General features: G+C 40.5%; 1 protein-coding gene across 2 annotated transcripts; it reads left to right on the forward strand.

Annotated features, from left to right (window-relative positions):
• The first annotated feature begins 504 nt into the window (after window positions 1-504).
• Window positions 505-16,807, forward strand: tpp2 (tripeptidyl peptidase 2). 2 transcript variants are annotated; one of them, XM_008292473.1, is made up of 29 exons: window positions 505-716; window positions 1,650-1,778; window positions 1,919-2,014; window positions 2,390-2,494; window positions 2,631-2,755; window positions 2,883-3,046; window positions 3,218-3,372; window positions 3,477-3,553; window positions 3,645-3,772; window positions 4,568-4,816; window positions 4,929-5,044; window positions 5,176-5,347; window positions 5,446-5,603; window positions 5,688-5,764; window positions 5,864-5,970; window positions 6,557-6,711; window positions 7,331-7,447; window positions 7,557-7,657; window positions 7,737-7,833; window positions 7,954-8,091; window positions 8,262-8,506; window positions 8,972-9,050; window positions 10,404-10,442; window positions 10,880-11,031; window positions 11,133-11,229; window positions 11,391-11,521; window positions 12,078-12,327; window positions 12,939-13,058; window positions 13,201-16,807. In XM_008292473.1, exons 1-29 carry the CDS (start codon window positions 552-554, stop codon window positions 13,288-13,290), a joined length of 3,834 nt encoding a protein of 1,277 aa, XP_008290695.1. In that variant the 5' UTR covers window positions 505-551; the 3' UTR covers window positions 13,291-16,807. The 2 variants fall into 2 exon arrangements, with proteins under 2 accessions (XP_008290695.1, XP_008290703.1); XM_008292481.1 differs by lacking the exon at window positions 10,404-10,442.
• Window positions 16,808-16,852: the final 45 nt, after the last annotated feature.

Genomic DNA, 16,852 nt, shown 5'->3' on the forward strand with positions numbered 1-16,852 from the left:
TATGCAGAGTGGATCCTAGAAGTACTTATTATCTTGTGATGATTTTCCAATATGCTTATAGTTCTTGACGGTGAAAGACAGCACAGGTGACAGTAATTGACAAAAACACTGCAAATGTTGGTACACTCACACCTGCTAATTCCCTCTACTGACAAATAAATCAGATATCGACACAAGGTCCCACAAACTGATAAAATGTAGTAACTTTATCCTGTCTATGTTTGTGGTGTTGAAGGGTCCTCATCTCCAAATTAATTTCAATTTGAATACATTTCCAAAAATCAGCTGGTACATGGTGTACCAAAGAATCCAGCTGTTAGACGAAACAGGTGTGATCAACAAAATAATGAGGTCATTCATTAGAGCACTTCAAGTATTGTGTGGAACCGATTTTTTAAAGACTAGTTGTTTCGTGTAAAGGTTACAGGGAGGTTGTGGCAGGGCAAATAACTGCAGCACTGCCCCTTTAAAGAGCTCTCCTCCCCGTCTCTCCCACCGTGTTGCTCTCTTCCCCATTTCGCTGCTTTGTTTTCATTGTCGCTCTTTTGATCATGGCTGCTCATTCTACCGAGGAACCGTTCCCCTTCCACGGGCTGCTTCCCAAAAAAGAAACCGGCGCCGCCTCTTACCTCACCAGGTTCCCCGAGTATGATGGCCGAGGGGTGCTCATCGCCATCCTCGACACCGGCGTGGATCCCGGGGCCCCCGGCATGCAGGTAAATCCGACCGGCTGCCTCGTGTTAGCTACGACCTAGTCGGTGGAAGCTAGTAAAAGCTAAAGGCCCGACTCGTTTACACGAACTGAACGCAGTCATCTAGCGGAATCAGTTAGCTAGCTAGCTTGCTAACACCCGCAGACAGACACACTAATAATGTCATTTAGGTTTATAGCTTTTATGACAACCAATTAAAGACAAAGTAGTTAACAACAAGTGTTTCCTCCTGCTGTCAAATTGTGGTTCGGTGCTAAACTAGCGGACAGTTAACTAACTTAACGTTAGCTATTAATTTGGCATACATGCTAGTACGATAGCCGGGAAGCTAACAGCTGAATTTGTTTTCCTTCAGTCTCTCCAGTGTTTACAGTTTGTCTCGTCACTCTGTTAGCATTAATAACGGGTTGAATGTTGCGACTCGGTTTGTAGTAGCTAGCTAAAATGATGTGCGGTTAGTTAATTGTTAGGTAAGTGAACCGTAACTACACTTTAACTGCCAAGTCACACTGGGATAAAGTTAGTTAGCGAGCTACACAGCACTAAAAAGGTTAACAAGAATCTGCCCGTTTTCATACAGATATGTCCTTGTCGCGGGGTTAGGTGGCACGTCTTCATACTAAATTGAGGTCAACCATTTATTTTTAATCTTGTCACCTTGCTTCAGTCATGCTGTGAAGGGCGGACACTGAATCTGACTCCTTAATTGTGAGTAAACAAATCCGTTTACGGGGAGACATTGCTGTTACAAGGCTTTGGAAGCCTTTTTGCCTTTAGAATGGTTTGTACATCACCAGATTTAAAATGACAGGCTGTGCTATTATCAGTTCACAATGCCTGCAGTCCTCCCCTGGTCAGTATAAGTTACTGAATATGTACTCTGCATCTGTTCTAGGCAAAATTACCTGATCGCTTTCTGTATTACTGCTTCTTTAGGTCACAACAGAGGGGAAGCCAAAGATTGTCGACATCATTGATACAACAGGCAGCGGTGACGTGAACATGACCACGATGGCCGAACCTAAAGATGGGACAATCGCCGCCCTCTCTGGCAGAACACTTAAGGTTGGTAGAAACCTTTTGATGTTCAGACTTGTAAAAAGAAATGAACAGCTGTCATATTCTGTTGCAGGTATTGCCCTACATCTGAAGTAATTTTGTAGTGATGTGTTATCTGCCTCACTGTGTCTTTTTATGTCTCCCAGATCCCTCCTGCCTGGGTCAATCCATCAGGGAAGTATCGCATTGGAGTTAAAAATGGCTATGAGTTCTTCCCTAAGGCTCTTAAAGAAAGAATACAGGTAGGAAGACATGGCAGTATTACTGTACTAGGTCTGCCATAGTTTTGATTGTGCATTGCACAGAGCTTACTGCTCTGTTGACATCTGCACAGTGCGAAATGCACAGAGACTGATATCCCATAAACAAGCTCATCCATGATAAGAGCTACGTAAAACTGACTTGCGATCACATAAAGATTTGAAAAGTATGGTTGTATGTTATGTTAATGGCTCCTCCTCACTAATGTTTTGGTACCACTTAAAAGAGATTTATTCTTGATAAGTTAAAAAAAAAAAAAGTGTGTACTGAATATTGCCAAAATCCTGTTGGTAAAATAAATTGAAATCTGTTGTAAGTTTCTGGATTTTAAGAGATACTTTATTATGGTCTTCTAGAAAGAGCGAAAGGAGAAGATGTGGGATCCACCACACAGAGCAGCACTTGCTGAGGTCTGTCGCAAGACAGAAGAGTTTGACCTCACTCATCCTACACCTTCACAGGTCAGACCTACAAACTTGAGTTCTTAATGTACTCATCATTGTTCCCCCTCAGTTCCCAGTAATTTACTGAATCTGGACAGGATTTTTCTGTGCTTTCTGTCTCACTTGTATCATTCAACCTGTTTGCTCTCTACAGATTGAGAAGTTGCAGAAAGAAGAGTTGCAGAGTCAGTCCGAGCTGCTAGCATCACTAGAAAAGAAGTACAGCGATCCTGGTCCTGTGTATGACTGTGTGCTTTGGCATGATGGCATCACATGGAAGTAAGCCCTGCCCTCTTTATAGCCTCTTTAGTCATTAAGTTTTTTACCTTTCCTCTTCACTATGTGCTACAGTTCACCATTTATATATTCATTGTTCATACTGTCCATTTCTGTTTGTTTCTGTCAGGGCTGTCGTCGACACTTCAGAGTGTGGAGAACTGTCCCAGTGCACTGTACTGAGCTCATACAGAGAGACACAAGAGTATGCCACGTTAGGAAATGCTGAGATGCTTAACTACTCTGTTAATATTTATGATGAGGGAAACACACTCTGCATTGTCACCAGTGGAGGTAAGGAACTAAAACACAAAATCCATCCTATCTGCAAAGAAGTGTTCATATGATTCAGTCAGTCATGTGCTCTTCTAGAGTGCATTATTGCAGATTCGGAAGTTAAGGCTGCATAATGTGTAGACGTCCAGAGTGTAGTCTCAAATATAACCTCCTTGTGTGCTTTCAAAGGCGCTCATGGGACACATGTGGCAAGCATTGCAGCAGGTTACTTCCCAGAGGAACCTGAGCGTAATGGTGTTTCCCCTGGTGCCCAAATTCTGGCTGTGAAGATTGGAGACACCCGCCTCAGCACCATGGAGACAGGCACAGGACTCATTCGCGCGGTACACTCCCCAAAGTCTCTGTCAAATGTAGATTAACTAACAGGCTGTCACTTCTCCTGTATTTTTTTACACTACTTATTTCTTTATATCTCTGTCATTTTAAGATGATCGAAGTAATCAACTACAAGTGTGACCTGGTCAATTATAGCTATGGGGAAGCCACTCACTGGCCCAATTCAGGGTAAGCATTGTGACAGGGTATTTGATTATGAAGGTTCTATCATTTGTTGTTGCACACTGTGACTGATTGTCATCATCAATCTGTCTTTCAGGAGGATTTGTGAAGTGATCACAGAAGCTGTGCAGAAACACAATGTGATATTTGTTTCAAGTGCGGGGAACAATGGTCCCTGCCTGTCCACAGTCGGCTGCCCAGGAGGAACCACCAGCAGTGTCATAGGTACCTGTTTCGATTAAACACAGCTTGAATTGGAGGAAAATTGAAAAAGATATTAATTTATTAATTGGAACTTTATTTACACTCCAAGTACATTTAGGTATGAAGGCCTCATTTACAATGTAGCAGAGTAGGACAATAAAAGATGTTGGTACACAAATAACAAACTTAGGTAGCCATAAAATAATAAAGAGTAAAGTTAGTAAAATAATAAAAACACTAATTAGAGCATTTTAGTTTTAAAAACAAACAAATGAGTTAACTAAAACAAGAGCAGCTGGAAGGAGGATAAAATGAAATAAAAATTGAAAACAAAGATTTCCCCGAAGGTTAACAGTGAGTCAAGCTTTAGATCATTCTGTATGTTATTCCAGGTTACAGGACCACAGTCAGTAAAACAGATTTTCCAAGCTCAGTAAAAACAACCTGCATCTGAAAAACATTCTTTATCATTTTTTCCCCCTAAATCTCCAATCAAGTGCTCAAACTGCATCAACCTAAAGTTCCAAAAAAACACACAACACCAACATTATTATAACTTCTAAATTTTTTCAGCCATGGCGCCACTGGGGTAGAGCTGGAAGTATACTTTATATTGTTCACAGCAGTAAAGATATAAACACACTAGCTTGAGGAACCTTGGCCATTGTGATGCAAAATATTGTAATTAGCATGTTTTTTATAAATGAAAATTCCAATAACACTGAATGTAACAAAGTTATACATTATTTAGCTCTAATATAGATGTATTCATTTTCTTTACATGTCGCCTTACTTCCTGCTTCCTTCTCTACGTAGGTGTTGGAGCATATGTGACTCCCGATATGATGGTGGCAGAGTATTCCCTGAGGGAGAAGCTGCCTCCCAACCAGTACACCTGGTCGTCCAGGGGCCCCAGTACTGATGGGGCTCTGGGGGTCAGCATCAGTGCTCCTGGCGGTGCCATTGCATCTGTACCCAACTGGACCCTTCGTGGTACCCAGCTAATGAACGGCACTTCCATGTCATCCCCCAATGCCTGTGGAGGCATTGCACTTGTCTTGTCAGGTGTGTCCAGGTTCACGGACTCGTACTAGACTCGGGAATATATTGCATGCATGAAAGTGTGTTTGAATGAACATCTGATGCCATTGTGGGATTTTTTTTTTCTTTGATAAAGGACTGAAACAGAATGGGATCACTCCCTCTGTTCCTGCTGTGAGGAGAGCATTGGAAAACACAGCTCTGAAGGTCGATGACATTGAGGTGTTTGCACAGGGCCATGGAATAATCCAGGTAACGTTACTACAGCTGCTTTCATTGATACATTTCCTTTTTTTTGTCTTATGTTGTATTTATTATAAGTATTCAAGTATTAGTTACATTTTGAGTGCCATCCAGTAATCTGCATCCTGTCTTCTTCTCAGGTGGACAGGGCTTTAGACTACCTCACTCAGCATGCCTCTTTACCCACGAGTCACCTGGGCTTCTCAGTAAGCGTGGGAACTCAGAGAGGCATCTACCTCAGGGATCCAGGCCAGATTCTTGCACCTTCAGATCATGGAGTAGGCATTGAACCCATCTTCCCAGAGAACACAGGTACAAGTTAGCTTTTGTTTGTCTTAACTGCATTTTATTTTGGTATGTGTGTAATTTTTTTTCCCATTTACACCATCTGTCTTCTTCATCCACCACAGGAAACTCTGAGCGAATCTCTTTGCAGTTACACTTGGCGCTCACATGTGCCGCCCCGTGGGTCCAGTGCCCCTCCCATCTAGAGCTGATGAACCAGTGTCGTCATGTCAACGTCCGCATCGACCCTGTGGGGCTGAGGGAGGGAGTGCACTACACAGAGGTGGGGATAAATAAGAGAAAGAGGAAAAAAGATGGAACTAATTAATGTTATTTTTTAAATCTTCACTGTGATTGTGTTTTTCAGGTGTGCGGGTATGATACAGCGGCACCTAGCTGTGGCCCACTATTCAGAGTCCCAATTACAGTCATTATCCCAGCCAAGTAAGTTCTCAAACTGAGTGTTTTTGTATTTCTGAGAGGTTTGCATGAGTGTGTTTTTGTGTGTATCAAGCAGCTGTTTTTTTTTTTACCTTCTGGTAGAGTGACAGATAGTCGTAATCAGGAAGTGTGCTTCTCAGACGTCCACTTCAGACCGGGCCAGATCAGACGCCACTTCATCACTGTTCCTCAGGGAGCCTCCTGGGCAGGTCAGTGTCTCTTTGTGGGATACTTGCAGTGGAAAGGTGGGAATGTGACAGCTTTCATGCAAGGTATTGGTGATCAGTCACAGATAGTATGACTGATGAGGATATGTGTTTGCTAAAGGCGTCCTAGTGTTGGATTTTATTAATTTGATGTCACATTAGGTTATGTGTATGAGTCAACAGTGTTCTGAAACATTATACATAGCATTCTTAATGTTAATGTGGTCGGGAGCATAAGGTCTGGCTGGTGTAGTAGTAGTAAGCTAGTCACTGAGGGTATCTTCTGCAAACCCCACAGTGAATAGATTTTCCTAATACCTTGGTGCCTGAGATTTTTTAGCTGTCAACCGGCCCATAAATCAGAACTGAAAAGATGTAATTCGAAATCACATATATGTTAAAGTTACATGCTATTAAGAAGTAGCTTGACATAATCAAAATGTGACCTTTTAATTTTTAACTTTTTCTCTTTGTCTCTTCTTCCTCCACATTCCAATGTCTCCTCTTGCTTTTCCCCCATCATCTACATTCTCTCTTCTCCTTGTTCCCCTGTTTTGTACCCCTCTCTGTTCACGTCTCTTTCCTCCAGAAATCACACTGACCTCTCATTCAGGAGATGTGTCGTCAAAGTTTGTTCTTCACGCAGTGCACCTGGTCAAGCAGAGAGCCTACAGAGCTAATGAGTTCTACAAGTTCTCCTCACTGTTGGAAAGAGGCTCACTAACCGAAGCTTTCCCCGTTCTGGTATGCGTATTTCGTTTCATTTCACAATATACAGCTTTTGAAATGATTATAAGGTTACTGTGAGCACTGTTTTCTTTTTTTTCCTTTGCGGTTTTTGGTGAAGCTGTACTTTATCTTCTTGAGATTGTAATGAACAGCCCGTTTGGAGATGACTGTTTTCTCGTCATCTCACAATTCTTTCTTCTTTAAGGTATTAATTAAGGCAAATTAAGTGATTTTTTAATATATTTTTTTTTGGAGTCACCATTATTTTTAGCATAAACTGTATTTGTAAAGTCAACAAATGATCCGAATCAAATTAATTGTTCTAAGTTACTGAGACACTTTTTTCATGTCTTTTAGAAGATGTAAATATTCACTTACTCAGTTTTGCAAAGAATACAGCAGATAGTCTAATAATTACTTTCAAATCTATACGTTTTTTTTGGCTGGGATTTTGCAGGAATGTCATTCTGAAAACGTACCTTAAACAAACCCGGTTTCATCTTTAGTTCTCTACTAGGTGCCATTGATAAGTGCCAGGAATGGAAGTCATTAGCTGCATACATATAAAAGCTGCATGTGTAAAACAAATGTTAGAATGACCGCTTATTCTTTGTTTGTCTCTTGTCTCCTCCAGTCGGGTAGAGTAGTAGAATTTTGCATTGCACGCTGGTGGGCGAGCCTGGGTGAAGTCACGGTGGACTACAGCATCTCATTCCATGGACTCAACACCTCTCCTTCACCGCTGCACATAGTACGAAAAGCACAGGCATACAGATTAGCAATAGCAGAAAAGAAGCTACTGCAATCCAGACTGTATGTACCGTGTTCTGTTTTTTTCACTCTCATTTGTCTCTGCGTAGCATGCTTCAGAGGGAGTGACGAGTTTCGATGTGTCATCGCCGCTGAGATATGAGGAGGTGTCCCCGACTATCACCCTCAAGTCATGGGTTCAGCCCTTGAGGTGAGTGCATGTGAACATGTGGTCTTACAATTATAGAAGATTTTAGTTCCTTGTTTAATCCTTGATGTTGTTGTTGTAGGCCCTTAAGCTCAAAGATAAAAGCCTTGGGAGTGAGAGATGTTCTGCCTAACAACAGACAACTTTACGAGATTGTCCTCACCTACAGCTTTCACCAGGTACTGCAAAGCCACCTGCACAACTCGTGAGAAGAAAGCTTCTCTTCAGATTTGTTTTTTTGTTTGTTTTTTTTTAACATTTTTGTGTGCATGTGAAATCTTCTTTGGTTCTGTCCTCAGCCTAAAACTGGAGAGGTTACACCCAGCTGTCCAATGCTGTGTGAGCTGCTGTATGAGTCTGAGTTTGACAGTCAGCTCTGGATGCTGTTTGATCAGAACAAGAGACTGCTGGGCTCAGGGGATGCTTACCCACACCAGGTACGCTTAGCCACATGAAAGAGTTGACCCTTCGATTGCATATGTTTTCATATTAGTAGCTGGTGAATACTGTCAGCGAGTGGAGTGTGAATAAAAAGAAGGATGAGACATTTCTGGTGTACACACAGTGAGCTAACAATCCCCCCCCCCCCTCAATTTTACCTCTCCAGTATTCTCTGAAGCTGGAAAAGGGAGACTACACTGTACGTCTGCAGGTTCGCCACGAGCAGTCCACTGAGCTGGAGCGCCTTAAAGACCTGCCGTTCGTGGTTTCTCACCGTTTATCCACCACCCTCAGTCTGGATGTGTACGAGACACATCGCGCTGCCCTCATGTCCAAGAAGAAGGCAAACTCTGTCACCTTGTGCCCGGGGGCTACCCAGCCTTTCTACGTCACGGCCCTGCCAGATGACAAGTGAGTATATCTATCAAAATGATTTTCTTTTGTATTGCATAGTCTTTAATTTACAAAAAAAATTGCCTTACTCAACTGGTATGAGGTTTCCCCCTAATTGCACAAAAGGAGAAGCAAAAAAGTATTTTTAGTTTACTGCCAGACAGGAGACAGATTGAATTTGTTTTGAGATAAAGATTGCATCTGAGGCAAATAGAAAAAAATTGGATCATTGATCAATTGCAAGGCAGAGGTATTTTGGAGTTACGCTGGGAATGAGCGATGTTTACTCGTTTCTCAATGTATTCTCCTGAGACACTTATACCCCAATAATCCACTATAGCTAAACCACTGAAAAAGATAATCTTTATTTATCAAAAAACAATCTTCGAATATATGTTTTGCTATATAAATGATGTCAAATGTGTGATAGTTGTCTTTATGCTCTCTGTTGCTGTCTCTCTCCCATTGCTTCTCCCTTTTCAGGATCCCCAAGGGAACGAGTCCAGGATGCTACCTATCAGGTTCTCTCGTTGTACCCAAGAGCGAGTATGGCAAGAAAGCTGTGAGTGCCTCTTTTTTTTTTTTTTCTTAATCCCTATACTGCAGAGCAGTGGTCAGTTCTACTCATCAGGACCTAAAGTTGTGCTGGTTTTCACATTTGCCAAATCGGTGAATTTTACACATTGTCATGTTAATGCAGAACGCATCACGATTACTTTGGCCTTGTCAATCATGAAAAATCTGACATTGAGTCTTTAACTTTGTAATGCCAGAAGTACTCATGGTCCTGACAATTGGACAAGACCGGTAGTTGGCTACTCTCAGTTTTTTACTTTTTAAAATTCTCTGAAATGTATCACTCATCAGCTTCAGACCGAAGCTGGTCAGTCGGGTCTGTTGCTTGTTAAACTGACTGCTGTCCTCTTACTTAATGCATGACCCTTCATATTCTTTTTTTCTCATTTGCCGTTGTCCATGCTTCTGTTTCAGTCCAGAAAAAAAACAGCTGACGTTGCGAATGACAGATCAAACACACACTGGATCTGATTTTGCTGTTGTGTGATTAGATGAGTAATAGAGCAATATTAGAGCATATCTTTGGTTGTTAACATGGTGAAGTTGAAACTTCTAGACCACGTTTTTATTATTGGACTTCAGGATCAAAATTTGGAAAAAATATGAATTGAAAAAGATAAAGCAATCTTTTAGTTTATATTCTGTCTATTTTTTTGTCTCATGAGACTTGTTACAAGAAGCTTGAACAGTATTTGCTGTTTACTTTAGGGCCAAAGGGACGTGTTTGCCAAAAAAACACAAATGAGTAAAATGTCTGTAAAAGTCAACAACCAAAATCAAACATTTACTTTTATATGCACTACAATGGCAAATGTTTTATTTCCAGAACCTAAACTTGATGTCTTCCTGGCCTGTAAGGGCCACATCACTAAAGAGCTGCTTCTGTATTCACTTCTTCATATTTTTCTTGTGTGTTTGTGGCTTTGCTCTGTGGGTCCAATGCAAAGACCTTTCATTTATTCTTCAGCAGCTATTGACAAATTGACATTTTTCACTTCGTGAAGAAGTGTGCATTGTTTGAGCTCTATACACACAACAGTTTTATTAACCTTAAGGCAAATTTTCACTCTGAATCAAGTGATTATTTTCTTTTTTTTTCTCACACAAAGTGTCCTTGGAAAAAAAGTAGATTAAATTTGTTTGATGTGAAATCTGAGCTTGTCAGCAACAAGGATTACTCCACTGTTTATCACTGTACCGTGTGTTTAATAGGTGACAGGTAGGTAGGTAGACTCTCCGAGTTTCTGAGTGAGGATGAACAATAAAATGAACAAAGAGAGAATCCTTTTTGGTGTGTTTGTGTTGTCTCTTCCTTACTGTGTGTTATTCTGACCACCAGGGGCAGGCCTCTGCAAAACGACAAGGAAAGTTTAAAAAGGTACTGGATGAGCTAGAAACACTGTACAACAGAGCGTCCACTGCTCTCCTACCATCAGGAAATGGCTTATTCTTTACCTTAAGATGGGATTTGTAATATCTGCATTAATCATGTCAAAGCATGTCGATATTTCTGTACTGAAATATGCAACAGTCTTATCGTAATCGTTATTCACTTTGATGGAGGAGTTAAAGTTTTCTGGTGGTCAGTAAAATTACAAATTTATCTATAAATACAACATAACTTGATAATGAGCACTACTTTAAGCTTTTATAAATGGATAATAAACAACTTTGGTGTCTTAGGACATGACATTGTTAGGAAGAGGGTGAGCATTTGGGATGCTGATACAGAGTAGTGAAAGCGCCCATAGCTTTAGTTAATTATGTCAGTTACTGGATTTTGACTTTGACTATTTATTGTGTGTGTTTCTTTAGGATATTGTTCCAGTCATCTATCACTTAATTCCTGCTCCCAACAAAACAAAGAATGGAGGGAAGGAGAAAGACAAAGAAGGAGACAAAGAGAAAGACGTCAAAGAGGAATTTGCCGAAGCCATGAGAGATTTGAAGATTCAGTGGATGACAAAGTGAGCACAGTTTCTCATCCGTCTTGTTCTGCAACAAATTTTTTGCTTTGCCTTATTTTTCTTAATTTCTCTGTCAACCATCTGTTATCTGTGCTGTTCAGGTTGGACTCCAGCTCCATCTATGATGAACTGATGGAAAATTACTCTGATTACCTTCCACTACATGTGCAAAGACTACACCAGCTGGACTCAGAAAAGGTAATGGTACACACCAGCGGGACAAAAGGGAAATGGAGGAAGCTCTGTCAGCATGAAATACTGGGAGAATTACAAGTGTTTTATTCTGGGCAGAAGTTGGAGTCTGAATTATGCAACCATCTTTGCTCACAGTCCTTTCTCCTGATCCTGTTTTTGTCAAGGAGCGTGTAAAACGTCTCAGAGAGGTGGGGTCGGCGGCAGACATCGTCATCTCACACATCGACCAAACAGCCTTGGCTGTTTACTTCACCATGAAGACAGACCCACGGCCGGAAGCTGCTTCTATCAAGACGTATGTCGCACTGAAAGACAACATTAATAGCTGAACAATGTTTGTTTATAAAGGATTCTGTATCATAATGAAGCATGAACTCCTAAATACAGTGGTAGGGTTTCCCTCAGTAGTTTTTATGCGATCCTGACACATCTCCCCTCGTGATTAAAAAAAAAAAAGAATATTTGACAGCCAATATAATAGCAACAGTGATTGGAGTGGCGTTTTGTGAAAGAAGAAATAATGGACTCTGTCTCTTACAAAGGAAAAGTTGAATTTATGAGCAGCGAACACACCTGTACTCAGTGTCAGTCCGCACCAAAATTTATGTGGCATGATGTTAGCAAACGCTAGATAACTGCTGCATAACTGACATTTGTGAGTTATTTTGAAGACTATGTGACTCCTGTCTACATTTGTTACTACAATTTAGCATTAAGCAACATTGAGTAATTGCTACTTGTGACCGCAGTGGTAACTGTTCAGGAAAAGTCTTAGTCACATTTGAAACAGATTCTATTTTCTGTATGAATTCAAGCCCCTAATTTTAACTTGTCTTAAATTTGTGTTTCAGTGACATGGAGAAGCAGAAGTCATCTCTGCTGGATGCTCTGTGCAGGAAGGGCTGTGCTCTGGCTGACCAGCTCCTGCTGCCTCCTGCATCACAGGACGGCGCCAGTGCTGTTGCCACGGGACAAACAGCAGCAGAGGAGGTTGTGGAGCAGGTGGCCAGCAGCTCTGACGACACCCTGCAGAATGTAGCCAAAGCACTCACGGATGTGTTTTGGGAGGTGCAGAAGTGGGCGGAGCTAACTGACTCCAAGGTAAGGAAAACGTTGTCAGAAAATGAAGAAAACTAAGTTGATAGTAAGCTGTAAGCATGCTGATATATATATATATGGATGTTCCAGTCTGACAGTATTCTTTATATATGTTACTGTCAACAAATACCACAGAAACTGTGTTTGATCCCATTACTTTTCTAAATTTCCATCCTTATCTGTGACTGTCAGCCTCAGGCTCATTTGTTCCTGCTGAAGACAATTCTGGATAAAAAATGTTAAATATATCACTTTTTAAAGTTTTTATTATTATTATTATTATTATTATTATTATTATTATTGTTTATAATAATAAATACTGCTGAGAAATGTAGGTTTAAGTAAACTTTAATGAAGCAGGAGTAAATGGTTCATTTGTTGAGGGCTGTTGTCACCCACTGATTCATACACATTGGTTGCAGTAGATTTACATCTGCTGGATGGTTTAATGATTTTTCATCAGTTTAAAAAAAAAATTATAATCAGTTAAATGGACCATAATTTTTGATGGTCTATTTCTTGGATTTGGTAGATGGTTTGTATGTTGTAATAAAGCTCTCTGTTAGTTCAGTAAACCTTATATATGTTTGTTCTGTGTCTTTTCCTTTGTTCAGGTGTTGATGTTTTCATATAAGCATGCTCTGGTGAACAAGATGTATGGCCGAGCCTTAAAATATGCGTCAAAGATGGTGGAGGAGAAGCCCAGCAAAGAGAACATGAAGAACTGCATCCAGGTATGAGAACAACAATGGTTCATATCTGTTTGACATAATGTTAGATTTCTTTAGATATTTTTGACTCCTTACTTTGCAAAAGCTATGTCGCTTTTTCCATTGAAATCATCTCTTATTTCTTGTTTTGTTTTGTTTTTTTTAGCTCATGCGTCACCTCCGATGGACACACTGCGCTACCTTCAGTGAGAACTGGCTACCTGTCATGTACCCCACAGACTACACACCGTTCTAGACGCAAACAAACAAACACACACACACGTGCATGCATAGGCAGCATGGCGACACACGGTCCATTACGTGGTAACTTTGATATCATGTCCCTCAGGGTCACATGGTCTATGCATCTGACCAACCAGCTGCCTCCTGAGACTTTTTGTTGTTTTGTTTTGTTTTTCAAATACAAACGTGGGTGAACACCAAAATAAAGGATAGCACCGAGTTAAAATGGTTTATTGCACTTGACACCTTGTGAAGTGGAGGAGGTTTGTTCAGAGGTTACCTGTAAATGTCTTGCTGAGTGTCACAGCTCTCTGTCTCAGCTGTTCATTTGAATGTTGCCAACAGAAAAACAATAGTCAGTTAAAATGTTTAACGCTCTAAACTCACCGAGACTAGTTGACACTGTAGCGGTGGTGTCTTTGTTCGGTGTTGTCCTTTATTTTGTTGTCATCTACTAATTTGTAGGCTTTTACATCCACCCATGCTCAACTGTCCAGAATCCATATCATATAAATAACTGTAAATACTGTAAAAAAGGGCCAGTGTGGACTCCAGTGATGCATCCCAAGTCTTTAAAAAGTAACTGTGACCCCACTTATGAAAACGGCAGAAAACTCAAAGCTAGTCATTATGATACTGCAGTGAGAAGACAGGAGGACTGGCTGCTGCAAGATGTTCTGACATAGGAGGCCATGCCGAGTCTGCCTGATCCCTGAATTAAAAGGGACAGAACGTGATCTCCTTTTTCTTTCTTTTAAAAAAAAAAAAAATTCCCAGCCAGGCGGGGTTGATAAAGTTTAGTCTTGTCTGTCTCACGTCACAAAACAGTGTTGAGGTGCCTTTCTACATGTACCTTACATTTTCCGATGGGATGAAAAACAGCGCAAGGGTTTAGATCGCAGGAAGCTGCGCAGTCAGTTGTGTCCGGCAACAGTCTGGTTGACTGTTGACTTGCAGTCATTTCACCTATCGATCTTCGGTGTCGAATGTGGTTTCAAAGCTCAAAACCGGCAGCATGATGTGTCCGTGCACTGTATGCAGGCCGTCAGTGACTTGTTGGGTAACAGGAAGCCGCACTTTGTTGGCTCCCTCTTACTTCCAGAGGTGTTGGCCACCTGCTTCACGCTGCAGTTACCTGAGCGGCACGCTTGACGACCACCTAACAGACCTCACTAACATAATGATGCAGTTGTGGGCAGCAGTGAGATGTTCAGGTCAGATTTCACAGCCCAGTGTTCACACAGTATTAGAGATGTTTCTGTGCAGCATTCAGAATGTTGCACTTGTACACAGTGTCATAAAAAGAAAAAAATGTACATACACACGTAACATACAGAATATTAAGATGCAATAGGTATATAATACAAATATTATTCTAATTGATGTATTTTGCATATATGCATGTCTTCTAGGATGTAAGGAAAAATACTTTTATGTGGAAGCAGATTTTAGTTTGTTTCAATTTGAAAGATTTTTAATCTGAGGCGAGATACTGACAATAATCCACTGTTATTTTCATGGGTGTGTGTTTGTGAATGACTTTACATGTACTCGTGAGCATATTTTCTGTACGTGAACATTTTTCCCAACAGAAATGAAACATTTAGATGGGGGAGGGGTGGGTTCTTCAGATACCTTATTTGCTTTAGAGGACCGCGCAAGTGTTTTTGCCTGTTTTCACTCATTTAACACAAATCACATACACTTTACATCACAGCTATTGTTTAACGTGTTATGGGATTTTTTTTTTTTTTTTAATGACTGATCCATATGTGCAGGAAGCCATAATCATTGTTTCTTTTATGTGTTTGCAAGATCTCAGTTTAAATTTCTGGCCAATACCAAGTCTTGTCAACATGGCACCTATTATCACATTGAAAATCAACAGCCAAGTGTTTGATTCAAGAATCAGGTTTGTTGTTGTAGTTGCAGCTTGATCCTGAGAGAGCCGGTTTCAAAGGTCTGGTTACTTCCAGATTTCTTTCATTCTTAAACCTGTCAATCATGGTAACAGTTTTAGAATAGCAAAAGGCTGTATATAACTTTGTTCCATATGTTTTCTCATATGTGGCTATTTCCCAAAACCTGTGAAAAGGCTTTGATGTGTATAATCTGTGGTGTTTTCCCTGTATTTCTAGTTTTTGGAAATTCATGAAAGACAATCGCTGTACAGAATCAAAGGTAAAATGTAAAGATAATGCATGGTTTGCAATTGAGGAGTTAAAACTTTCAAAAGCACCTGTTTGGTCCTATAAAGTACTTCACCTGACTCTTTAACAAATGGGGACGACATAATCAGTTTTTATCTTTTTTATATTCATGATTTTTCTCACTTTTAAATCGATAAAGCAAAAAGTGTGATTTTCTGTCTCATCTGTATCGTTATCAGTTTAACCAAAGAATGATTTTTAGTGTTAAGCTGGTTTAAGTGTCAGCAGAAGCGTGAGGGCATAACAAATTTGAATAGAAGAAGAAAATAGGTTCTTCTCCAAGGATGAGATATCAATGTGGCTCTAGTTATCAGTTTCATCTTACACTGGTGTTGTTTTAAGCCCTCTCACCAGTGGAAGGTCCATGCTCAAGAATGTAAAAGCAGCTGCTTTGCAAGCCTCCCGTCCTCATGGGAGTAAAGAGTCTTTTCTTGGAGTGAAACGGGGTGTCACAACTCGTGTTTACTCGGGGGTAAGAGCTCCCTGTGTTTCTCGTATCACTTTCGGTTGCAGCCCCAGCACAAGCCTCTCCAGGTGCGCAGGGGTTTGCTGGGATTAATCGAGTTTCGACAGAATTTGTGCACTTCTTTTGTTTTTTTCTTTTTCTTCCTCCTTGCTGTGTTTGGGTTTTTGTTCAGACAGATCTATCTCCAGTACACGTTGCCAATGACAGTCTCTCCGAAAATGGCCTTAACTTTCACCACGGGACTTTTGCCGTCCACTTCTGGCACCAAACAGACTTCTCATATCTGTCGCTCTCGCTCTGCTGGTGTCAGGAAAGACTTCAGAAATTGCTTCTTATGGATGTTGAGTGTTTATATTTATAGTCATAAAATCTAGTAAATGCCAATATTTTAAAGAATGTTGCGAGAATAAGGTTGTATGCTCTTAGTATTATTTTATACCCATTCTTCCACAGTGACGTGGGAAAGACCCAAACTGCTGTCACACTATTTTGTGGTCACATGGAATTAAGTCACAAACCAGAAACAGGACACTGAATAAAAATGATTTGGAAGAATTAAAGTGTTCACGGGTCGTCACTTGTACGTACGGCGGATAAGATTTTTAGGAGTCAACCCATCTGACTGCAATTTCTGTGCTTTGTTGTGTCTTGTAAAATAAATTGCACATTGTGTGTTGCAAGATAGTGACTGGTCAAGAACATGCTGAGACAAAGGGTTTTCTTTAAAGTTATTATTTATACCTGTGTGTAGATATAAAAATGTTAAAAAAAAAAAAAAAAATTCACATGCCAAAAATTGACAGACATTTCATAACGGACACAGACTCAGTGAGATACGGTTACATTAGATTTTTTTTTATATTTTCCCACAGTCCAATGTTTCTTGTTCAGATGGCTCA

The sequence above is a fragment of the Stegastes partitus genome, unplaced genomic scaffold, assembly GCF_000690725.1.
Source record: "Stegastes partitus isolate 25-593 unplaced genomic scaffold, Stegastes_partitus-1.0.2 Scaffold19, whole genome shotgun sequence".
NCBI lineage: Eukaryota > Metazoa > Chordata > Actinopteri > Pomacentridae > Stegastes > Stegastes partitus.